At 44.4% G+C, this 11,804-nt stretch overlaps 1 protein-coding gene across 1 annotated transcript; it reads right to left on the bottom strand.

Moving 5' to 3' along the window:
• Positions 1-1,019: 1,019 nt before the first annotated feature.
• On the bottom strand, positions 1,020-1,574 carry LOC104614046 (interferon epsilon-like). The gene has a single exon (XM_010289357.1). The coding sequence runs from the start codon at positions 1,572-1,574 to the stop codon at positions 1,020-1,022; it is 555 nt and encodes a 184-aa protein (XP_010287659.1).
• Between the last annotated feature and the right edge of the window lie 10,230 nt (positions 1,575-11,804).

Genomic DNA, 11,804 nt, shown 5'->3' with positions numbered 1-11,804 from the left:
AATTTGCTTATATTGCAATCATTACTCAAGGCTATATGGTTTGGTAGGGAAATTCATTGGAATACCAAGGACTATATGTTTCTGTGGACCAATTTGTGAGCAAAGGGAAAGGAGCGAAAAATTTCAGGCAGCAGTAAAACAAACACAGGACCAAATGGTGATGTTTGAGATGGTAGTAGCCAGGATGAATACATCCATGAGCAAGCAGGATATGCCACAGGCAGATGTGACTTTAGGGTACTTTTATGCAGAGAAGTTATTTCAAATAAGTTTGTGAAAGAAGTTAAAGTGTTTTGGAAACAGAGCAGGAAGGGAAAAAGCCTTTCCTCCAGGTAGTTAGAGGAGGCAAAGATACTTCAATTAAAAATAACAATATCCAACTGAGAAGGTACTGCAGATGCCATAGCTACTACAAACAATATCCCATGTAGACAAATCCTTCTAGAATTACTTTACCCCTTTCAACAAAGGAAAAGTTAGAATGACTCAAATGTAAAAAAAACCCATATATTTTTGGAAAAGAGCATACAGACTTTGACAGAATAATGAATGGTTTCAACCTAAAACAGGACCACTTAAATAAACAATATACTACTTTATTTTTTATGCAGACTCAATCAGTACAAATCTAGCAATTCCTGTAAGCTGTGGGATGTGTTGTCCATTCACAAATACATGATTCTCTACATGTAGGTGAAATAGAGGTGGAAAGTAGCAGCACATCTTCTCAGCAGAAAACAAGATAGGGTGACACTATTTGTCATAAGATTACAATCCTTTCCTATGAAAAACCCTCACTGAAAACTCACATAGATTAATTTATAGCCAGTGTAGACACCTGGCTTACCAAGGGAAAAATTTACTTATATTGAATAATGCACTACATTTGCAAAAACACGTTTCAGCAACATAATTATTTAACTACAGTCAAAATGAACTAGAAGCACTGCCACACATAGAACAAATAATAGTTATAAATACTTTTAAAGCTAAGTTATGTCAGTCAAAATCTTTGTACCTTATTTGTTAAGTTTCCTTATGACTTTATCAATCAATTGAAGACATCTCCTCATTTCTGCACGGCTGATCTCCCAGGAGCACAGGTTGTATTGTTTGTCTTTAAGAAAACGGTCTATTTTTTGGAAGTACTTTTTCAGTTTCAGCCTGTTGACTTCTTTGCTCTGAAAGTAGTGGGTCCGCTTCTTGATTACACATGCCTCCAATTGCTCAATTTGCTGATAAAGTCCATTTTGGAATTGTTCTAAAGATGTCCCATCCCAAGCAGCTAGAGTCAGATTTTTGCTAAAGATATAGAAGATGTGTTGGAAGATCTCATCAATGGCCACTTTGACAGTCTCTCTCTGTCTGGGTTTTAGAACCTGTTCAGGAAATCTGAAGGACATTTTCTCTCTTAGACATTGTTGAGGAAATTTTTTGCCCATTTTGTCCAAAAGTTGCAGGCTGTTCTCGATCACTTTTCTTTGCTGTAAAGGAAGGTGATTACAGTGAAGACTGGAGATGGTGGTGGTGCACAACACTATGAGGCCAATTTGTATCAAGCCAAAAGGGTTCATTGTAAAGACAAGCTCTTACGTTCCTCCTTTCCTGTGTATAAATTCTGAGAGACAGGCTGGGATGCTTTGAAGGTCATTCGTAGGCTCCTCTTTCTTCAAAATCTTGAAATTTAATTATTCTGTAGGAGAAGTTTTCTTTCATCATTTTTTGGTTTTTAAGGTTTTCCCCCTTGTGTATGCTTTTGACACTTAACCACTTTCATTTTCTGCTTTATGACTTCATTGTCTGGTTTTTTTTTTTTTTTTTTGCTACTTTCTTTTTATTTCAGCTGGATATTAGAAAGTTATATACATATCTTAGATGATCTATTCCCTCTCCCTCAAAAATACTACAGGAAGTATAAAGAGAATTTAAAAGAAAAAGTTACAGAAATATAGTTAGTTTCTTAATATTTTAGCAGTGGAAGAACATGTTGAAAGCAAGTAATACTCTTGGTGATAGGTCAGCGACCTGCTGAATACTACTGCCATCCTGTCTCCTTAGCATGGTTTATAGTCCCAAAATTCAGTTAAGCTTTCTCTACCTATTTCCTTTCAGATAAAATATTTTCTTTCTCCTCACCTTTATCTCTCTTGGCCATTTAGAGTCAAAGGACAGATGCCATATCATTAAAATATATGTGTGGGGTGTGTGTGTGTATATGTAGAAAATATGTGTATATGCATTAATATACCCATGCGTATTTTAACACATACACACTGCTAATTAAATGAGGCCTTGATCTCACTTAGAGACTGTAAGTGCCATGCAAGTACAAATACTCACATGGGAACAGGTTAGATACGTGGACAAAATACTCTTTTTTTTCCCCCATATGAGTAACTGAGCAATAATTAATACCAATGCCAGTAGAGCACAGGTCTGCATTCCAACATTAAGTGGGAAGGGAATGAATAGAGAAGACAAAAAATACTCTAAAATTCAGCCATTTGCTTTCCCCAGCTATATACTAGAGGAGGTTCAGACTATCACAGTACATTGGGAAATCTGGCTCCTGTGTTTGAATTTCTTTTGATGAAAGATAGTCTTAAACTATCATTTTGCTGTCTCCCCAGCCTCCTGTGCAAACGTATGTCATTGCAAAGGCAGTTCTCTGCAGGTGATTATGTCTTGATGAAGAGGTCAGATGAACTGTTTTTTTTAGTCTGAGACCTGGTGCTGTACTTTTGTTCTGTTGTTGCACCCATTACAATGTGGTTGGATTCATTCCCAGTCTGGTAGTAGTCACCCTGAGCAGATTTATGAGACTATTTTAGGGCTTCCTTTGTGTTCAGCACATCATAGCTATTTGGGAGGCTTTAGAAAGTTGTAAATTAAGCTGAGCACAGTTATTCACATAAGCCAACTCCTTGGATGCCCTGATGTTGCTTAAGCAATGTTGGATTGGATGTACTGCCAGTGTGAGGAAAAAATGGATCCCCTATCACCTATGACAGTATTAAATTAAAAAAGTAAGAATAATCAGAGCAGCATATAAAATGCATATTTTCACTCAGTGGGAATGTTCATTACTGTGGAAAAGCTGGCCTGAAACGCATTATTGTATTAGATACAAAATGGTCACAGAGATGTATCACTTTTGCAAAAGTACAGCTGTAGAAGGTAAACACATAACATATTACAATCATCACGAAATAAATAAAAAATTTATTTAGCTCAAGACAAATATTTAATACCGCTACAGCTATTTCCATAAATTATACACAAGTATTTTTTCCAAACTATAATGGTTATATGAGCTTAATCCTTCTACTGATTTAAACACGAAATTTCTTCACATTCAATGTATCTCCTAGACACACAAGTTCTTTCTTTCCCCTTGCAAAATAGTTTTTCACATGTTTCCCTCCCAGTGAAGAGCTGGAAATGCCATCCTGGGTGTCACAAACATTACAGAGGGGAAACACAGAAGATGGTCTCTTCCAGATTTCTTACAAAGACAGAGCTGGTCCAGGTGTTTGATTCTCTTGTCTGTGTTAACAGATCATATGTCCACTCTTCCTCACAGAACAGCTATACTTGACTTAGTCCATGAGGTTTTCAGGTTTTCTGGGGTTTTTTTTTGGTTTGTTGGGTTTTTTTTTTTAATAGCAACAAGTTGTTCTTCCCCACGCAGGTAGTTTCTTGATTATTGCACTGAGCAAAGCGTAATAGTAACATTGCGTGATTCAGGACACAGTCTCCCCTAAGCAACTACCTTTACTGCTTAATTCAGAAACAAACAGTTCATTAAAAGTAATGTCTGGAAGCGGTAACTGAGTGATATGAAGCTGCAGCACAGATTATTTCTCTGCCTGTGGTTGCAGCACAGATCAACTCTAACCTTGAATGAAAAGAGGAAATAAGTTTACAAAGCACAGCTGTATTTCCAAGTAGACCTAACAGATCATTATTCTAGAAAGATAATCTGATTTTCAATTCCATGCAAGAAAGATCTGCCCTTAAAAGGTCAGCTAGCTATATATGTATTCATTACAGAAGTGTAACACTAGTGCACCATTTTCTGTCTTTCTAACAGCTTTAAAATGCCACAAACTGCTTCCCTAAAGGAAGTTTTAAATTTCATTTTATAATGCAATAGAGGAATTAAATGAATATTCGCTATCCCTTATGACATGGGTTCTTTTATCTCAGACACCGAGGCAAGTGGTAAGTCTAAGCTTAGCCTACGAATATGCTGGCAAATGGAGCAGTGCGAGGGAACATTCCTGCAAAATAGTGTGCTTTTGGCCTCTGACAACTATCCCATGTTAAATCACTTCGTATAACCTTACACCAGCTTTCTCAAATCAAAATAACCAGTTCCTCACAACATTTCATCTACTCCAGGTGCCAGGTTTTTTTCTCCTTTAATTCATTCAAAACACACTGATTTTACAAGTCAACATGCCACGAAGGAGTCCAAGTAGGTTCAGCTTGTCACTGTACAAGATGGCTTCCTCCCCCGCTAGCTTGACACTTCCCATGTTAAAATAATTTTTCTCCATTATACTTTACATCACAGCTATAATTTGCCAGTCCTCTCCCTTAAACATCTAAATTCTTTCTTTGTTACTACTTTTTTTAAGCAAAAACTTCAAATACAAGCAAGATAGATAGATTGTAATTCTTTCCTCTATCCTAAGACCATGTGGCTGGCCACATGCAAGCCTCATGCTGTGATGGACAAAGGCAGAAGCAGCCAAAAGAGCACATGCACCAGCCAAAAATGGGATAGCACAGGTTTAATACTACAGCTGGAAGAATTCCATATGGATGGATAAAGCTAAGAATTTTTTTTTTTTGCTACAAAATCTGCCATGGAGATGAATACTTTACTCACTTTTAAATTATTAAAGCACAGTTAATTTAGCTCATATGCTACAATTTCCTTCACAATCACTATTACAGTCTGCATTAAGAAGTTAAAATCTAACTTAGCCATGTGACCTTCCCATCTCAGAAGACCATTTCTTGGCACCCTGTTGACCTGTCCTACTTGAAGTAACTGTCTTATCTTATGCTGAGTAATTCACTGAAACCATTTGTGCCATACATGCTTGCTTTTGCAACGTACTGTTTCAAGAAGTACAATTTTACAAAAAAGGCTATTAACAAATAATTTAAAACCCCTATGTGCTACAAATTCTGTTTACCAGAAAAGAAATTTAACAGAGCAGTGCTCAGCAAAGTAGGTATTATCATAATCTACTTTATAGAAGCACAGAAGTAAAAAAAAAATCACTATTTCCATTTCTGTCACTAAAGGTCTGTTGCCTTAATTATAAAAACATATGAAAATGTCATCAGGAACTTTTTTGTCCTGCTTATAAAAGGACCAGGACCTACAGTCCTTTTTGTAAGGAACCAAATTATCTGGGAGTATATTTACTTCCTTGTATTGACAACTTGGAGATTAGCACACACTGCCTTTTTGCCCTCACCGAGGCTCTTACATTTGGTAGTGTGAACTGGCAAAACCACGGGGCATAGACAGGTTCTTTGGATGCTTTGCTGGAAATATCACATTATTTATCACATTGAATGGGCATTTACTCTGAAAAAGTGCTCAGACCTTAAACTCTTGAATACACATGGCATTCATTTTTTAATAGGTGAATTCCTAAAGGATTGTAGTTTGCAGAGACTCTAATAATAAAGTCTATAAAGACTATAATATAGTCTATAAAGACTATATAATATAATCTATAAAGACTATAAAAATAAGTAAATAGAATAAAGACTATTCTGAGTGGCAACTGCCTTCTTAAAATGGAGGTTCTCTCACATTCATTTTATAATGAGAAAAACCACAGGTGCCCAAGCTAAAATGCTTTTCAAACTCTTCTGTTTATCTCAAAAAGCCAGACATTTTCGAAAACAAATTTGCATAGGAATAGTGATTTTTATGAAATCTGAACAGCATAAAGGCAGCCTTAGAGAATGCCATGACAAAGGTCATAAAAAATACTTGAGTGTATAAAATAAAAACGGGAAAGATTAAATGCCTATAAATATAGCCCTGAAAATTACTATAAAATATGAGGCGAATACATAAGGAAATGGGCAAATATGTGAGGCAGTCGTAGTTTTACAATTACGGAGGGAAGCAGCAGGAGCCAGCTTAGACCGTTTTGGCCGGTCAGGACAGGCAGGGGTTGGTAGCATGCACCCAAAGGCCAGGGTTGGATATCTCCCCTCTCTGGTATCCCAAGGGTGGCCAACCCAGGACAGTGTCCCCTGAGGAAAAAGGTCCAAGGCAGCCGAGCAGGGTACTCTGCTCCTGGAGGTGGAGGCGAGCGCTGGAGGAGTAAGAGGCCAGCGCAGAGACAGGCTGCGGAGCAGAAACAGCTGGGAGAGGACAGGGAGTGAGCTGCAGCCTAAAGGAGCTGGCCCTAAAGACCCTAAAGGGGCCACGTTCAGGAGACTGGGAGGTGAGCTCCGTTTGGGGGACGCATGTCCCACTCTCCTCCAGCTGCCCCACTGCCCCATGCCCTTCTCTAGCTGGCGTGCAGCACCTCAGATGGTCAGGGAGGTCTTGCCCAGGTGGGTGAGAAGCTTCAGGCTGTCCATGTTGACTTTGCTCTGCTGAAAGCAAAGGCAGAATGGTGCCATGAGGCAGCTGTGGTGGAGAAGGGCAGGGCTGGAGCAAGGGGCCGTGCTGCTGCCTCCAGCAGTTGCAGTGTTGAGCAGGGAGGGTCAGGGCACCAGGGTGCTCCTCCTGCCCACTCCAGCAGTTTGGTAGGAGGGCATCTTCCCTTTCTGGTTTCTGCGCCCTCCTGTCTGGTGCCTTGCAGGATGTGTGCAGATCTGTCAGCTGTGAGTAAAAATGATGTAGTTTTGCAAACTGGCCCTGGCTTTTGCCCGTATCCTCCTTCCCTTGGCACAGTCATCATGGGAAAGGTGTGAGGGAGGAGGAAGAGGAGAAGGAGCATTTTCTTTCTACCAGGAGACAGCAGGAGATTGCCTGCTAGTAGCAATGGGCACAAATGTGTGAGGAAAGATGAAAGAGGGAGTGTGATGGTTCCTCTTTCTTAGTCAAGTCTCACCTTGGGATGCAATGAATAAAAGAGGTTCAGGAACAAAGGCCTTGTTAAAGTCTTCATCCCATTTCCGTGTGGGTGATATCTTTCCTCTTTGTGGCATTTCTTGTCATTTTAACTTGCAGCTAACCTGGGGAAAGTCATCTGGCGAGTGTCCAGCACAGTCCCCGTGAGCTGACAGCAGTCTTGTGGAGCCACTGAGGCTGCACAGAGAACTGTTTTTTGAGAACCTGGTGAGGGAGGGGAGATCTCCAGGGATAGTCCTCCATGGCCCTTTCACAGCAAGGGCTCTCCAGCTGCATCAGGCATGTTCTTCCTGCTTCTGGTGCTGTGGAGTTGTGCCTTTTGGTGTGGGAATTGCTTGGCCTGTACTGTGGCCACCCATGGCTCCTGGCTCCCTCTCCCTGAGGAAGCAGCCCTACTGCTGCTCTGCATGGGGAGAAAGACAGCAGGTGCTGTGTAATGTTGTAGTCATTCTTTCTGTTATCCAACAGGGAAATCATCATCTTGTCAGTATTGAACTATTAACAAACGAACTTATGGTTATGTTTTGCAGAACATGCCATTGCATTCTTCCATAGGTGGGATAAAAGGGTGAGAAGGTGAGTGGAAACTTCTGGTCAGCTCAAAGAGCTACAAGGAGTGGTGCAAAGTCCAGCTGGCAGAGAGAAACTAGTGGCATCCCTTGGAGTTAGTACAGGAACAAATACTCCTTAATGTCTTCCCCTTTGCAGGCAGTGTGCCACTACACCTTTTCTGCTTAAACAGAGGTGAACAAAGTGTGGAGTCCCGTTTGCTTCCCGCAACAGCCAGGAGAAATGGGCTGATGGGAACCTCAGGACATTGATTTGACAAAAGCCAATGCCTCTGGGACACACAAAGCTGTGCAGCAGGACAGGCTGGAGCTAACCAGCTGGGAGAAGCTCTGGAGAAAAGGTCCTGTGTCCTGTGGACAATATGGTTGCAAGGCAGCAGTGCACCTGGGCACCAAAGAAGGTTCCTACACACTGGTCTGCATGAGCAAGGGTGCATCAAGAAGCCCAGGGAATGGATCCTGCCCTGTGGTTTGGCCCTGGTGAGACCAAGCCTGGCACACCATCTCTTAGTTTGGGCTCTCGGCACAGGACAGACATTGATGCATGGGAGTGAGTCCAGTGGAGAGTCACTGTGATTGCAGGGGGATGCAGGCCATGTGTGGAGACGCAGAGGGTGTTGAGTACCTGCTACCTGCCTTCCTCACTCCCTGCAGGATCATGAACTCCAGAAGAAAGCCTGGGTGCTACAGCTTCACCCCTCCTGGTCCTTCCTCCAAGCTGAGACTCACAGGTGTTCACAGCCAGCTTCTCACCCCTGCACCAGAAGATCCCCACATGACTGAGCAGCACCATCTTCAGTGTGCAAGAGGGTTTTTCCTGGGGCCCTGGGGCAGCCCTAACCCCAGTGCCCCACAGCAGGGCACCGTGGGGCCCTTGGGACTTCTTCCCCACCAATCCACCATCCCCGGCTGCTTGGGGCCTGGTGACCTGCAACCAGGCATCCAGGGCTACATATGGAGGTTAGTGTAGAAGGCTATGGGTGTTTCCCCACAAATCCTGCACATTCCTCCCTCAACTATCCTAAACCTTCTGTAAACCTTCTCTGTCTATCAAGGTAATATGGGTAGTCAGTACTTGGGGCCACAACGGCCTTCTGTGTGCAAGGGGCATGTTGCTGGAGGACGAGGTGATGCCCCAGGCTCACCATCTCCCTGCAGGCTCAAGACATGACACTGACACAGGACAGGGTGACCTACATTTTTCCTTACGTCCTTCTGCAAGCCCAGGACAAGACACAGTGACCCCAGGCAGGTCCAGCGGACTCCACATCTCCCTGTGAGCTCAGAGCAGGACAGCTAGCAGATCATCCCAGCTCCAGGTAACTCTGGAGAGGACGGGCAGGGCACTTTCTCCAGTGGTGGACCAGCAGACCAGCAGCAGCTTCATCTTTATGCAAGATCAGGACAGAAGTCTTTGGGAACAAAGGAGATCCACCAAGTGGATCGTGGCTCGGGATCTCAGCAACAGCCCAGAATAGTCACCATTTCTGCCTGGCCTAAAACCCCAGTGAGGATCAAGCATGCCAAAGTGTGCCCACAGGTGCAATCATTCACCACAGTATCAAGGTGTTCTCCCTGGCCTGTAAGATACCTTTGTTTTCATGCTCCAAAGACAGTGTTTGCATTACAACTTAATGAACAGAGGATGCTGAGATAATGTGGATCTTTGGGGAGGCTGGGGGTGGTTACTGAAACCAACTCAAACAACTGAATGCATTACATCCCCCCTCACTGATTGCTTCTCCCCTCTTTTCTCAGAAAGCATTCAAATAAAATTAGCCACTGGACAGAAATTAATTAGCTTCTTCCAACATGTAAATTGCAGAAATGCATGCTGGGCATATGGGACAAAGACCAGCAGTACACAGGGAACATTTCAGAGACGGGCAGTCCAGTTGGCTGCCCTGCTCTCCACGGAGAGCAGAATAGACTTCTGGCAGTGCTGGGGGAAGCTGGGTGCCAGGGTCACTGCCCTTTTTCTCCCACAGCTCCCAGTGTCTGCCCCCTCTCTGTGCTCCGGCCTGCATGCCACAATGTGCCACCGTGGGACTCAGCACTGGCCCTGGCCATGGACCCAGCGTCCACAGGGATGGAACTGTGCAGGCAGAGAGAGGTGCTGGGGAGGCATGGTCTGGCCAACAGGCACTGCCCCGTACCAGGACCCCACCCCTCAGCCTCACACAGCCCTCCTGGGCCTTGTCCTTGGTGTCAGTGAGTGCTACACCAGGTGACAGTCCTCTTGGCCTTGCTGAGATGGGCCAGCTGAACTGCTGCTGCTGCTCCAGGGTGCTCCCTCTCTGGCTCAGGGACAGGCAGAAAAACAGCCCCGGCTGCACAGCAACAGCTTTCCTCAGGCCAGACGCTGTCTGCTTGGCAGAGAGGCCTCTGGTCCTGTGGAGCAGCGCCAGGTCATGTTGGGTTTAACCAGCAGCAAGCCAGAACTAGTCCTGAGTGAATGTGAGCAGGTGATCCAGGCTCTGAAGAGTAAGAAGCGGACACTTTCCTCTTCAGGGATTCCCTTGTCATCGCCAAGTTAAAGTAAGTGTATAAAACCACAGCTGCCTTTCCTCCTGGCCACTGGCCCTGAGATCTGAGGAAGTGATACCCTAGTATCTGTCTGAGGCCTCTGTGATATAGATGTTGGATGGAGCAATGCTCAGGAAAATGGGATGTTAATGGTCAGCAAGCAGGATAGTACCAGTCAGCATGTACCCCTGAGGGAGCGGTTGTGGCTGGTTTGTGCCACTGGAAACTCTAGGCCTCCATTCTTCAGTCTCTGCCCCAGTAAAACAGCTCTGCTGGGCAGGATTTGCTGGGAAGCCTCTGAGGAGGCAATGTTAAGTCAGCTTTGCTCATTCCTCTCTGCAGACATGGCACAACCTTCCACCCTCAGCAATGGCTGGGTTTGGGCAAACTGCTGGTGGTGAGCTGTGGGAGGGAGGCTGGCTAGGGGTGAAGAGGAGGAGGAACTGAGCATGAAGTGTCTGAACTCCCTCATTCTCACCTAGCCCACCAGCTTCTGTGCTGCCACTTTCCAGTGAGCCTCGGTGTCACATGCCACAGCAGGGTTGGCTGGTACAGTAGGGTGCTCAGCCCCTAGTGCTCTCTGAGGTCTGGCAGGCCCAGGTCAGGGAGTGGGACATGAAAGGAGAGGTTTCTGAACTTGCCCAGTGTACAGCCTATGATAGCTGGAACAACAGGGACTGGGTGCACAGAGGTGTATTTCTGTGTCCTCCATCCCCTGGACAAAGTGATGCCTTTTGGTCACCAAAAACTGTGTGTCTGCTTTCACTTAGCAAACTTTGCCACCAGTTAAAAATGTCATCCCATCCCTATTAGCACCTCCTGAACAGCACACAAGGACAGGTTTGGAAGAGCTGGGCTGTCCACAAAATCCAGAGAGTTGTGGTGTTCTCAGCAGTGCTTATCTGTGACTAGGCCTCCCAACAGTTGTAGAAATCCAGGTTTTATTGGCCCTGCCAGAGACGGCAGCTTCTGGGCTAACGTGCCAAGCAATCTTGCATTAGTCTGTTAAAAGGCAGCTCTTCTCTGCCTTCTTTTCACCCCTAAGTCTCATATTGCCTCCCCAAGGACACTGGTGGGAAAGAGCATGAAGCGACCTTCCCGTGAGTTTGCAAGAAATCAGGGGCAAAAACAGAGGAACAGAACAGGAGACAAAAGAAAAATGCCAATTTTTTCTAAGCTTGAATGGTGGTATTCTGCTTCACTGTGTATTTAGCCAGGAGTCCCAGCCAGCTCAAACCAAGTCACCAAAGCAGGCTCCTGCAGGTTCACAAGGAGCTATCACTGCTTAAAGTCAGAAGAACTCACATTCAAGATCACTGCCACCCGGTGCACAGACTGGCCTCCTTCAGCTGCCTGCATGTCCCTTTGCTGGCAGGCTAGTCTGAATATCCCCTTTGTTGATTGCCTTTTCATGTATGATATCATAGGGATATTCTGCAGGAAACATGGGCAGGAATGAGAGGATAGTGGCTTTGATGAAGATAGACCCTCTGGCAGATGGATTTTCCTTAGAGAACAAAGTAGGTTTGGATGGGGAGGAACTCTGCTTTCACTGGGTGGGATCCAGTTGCTGCTCCAAGTAGATT

The sequence above is a fragment of the Phaethon lepturus genome, unplaced genomic scaffold (assembly GCF_000687285.1).
Source record: "Phaethon lepturus isolate BGI_N335 unplaced genomic scaffold, ASM68728v1 scaffold57986, whole genome shotgun sequence".
NCBI lineage: Eukaryota > Metazoa > Chordata > Aves > Phaethontiformes > Phaethontidae > Phaethon > Phaethon lepturus.
This window is presented reverse-complemented; position numbering and strand designations above follow the sequence as displayed.

Excerpts from the sequence above, each read along its gene's own strand:
- LOC104614046 (XM_010289357.1), bottom strand. The coding sequence starts at position 1,574 with ATGAACCCTTTTGGCTTGATACAAATTGGCCTCATAGTGTTGTGCACC.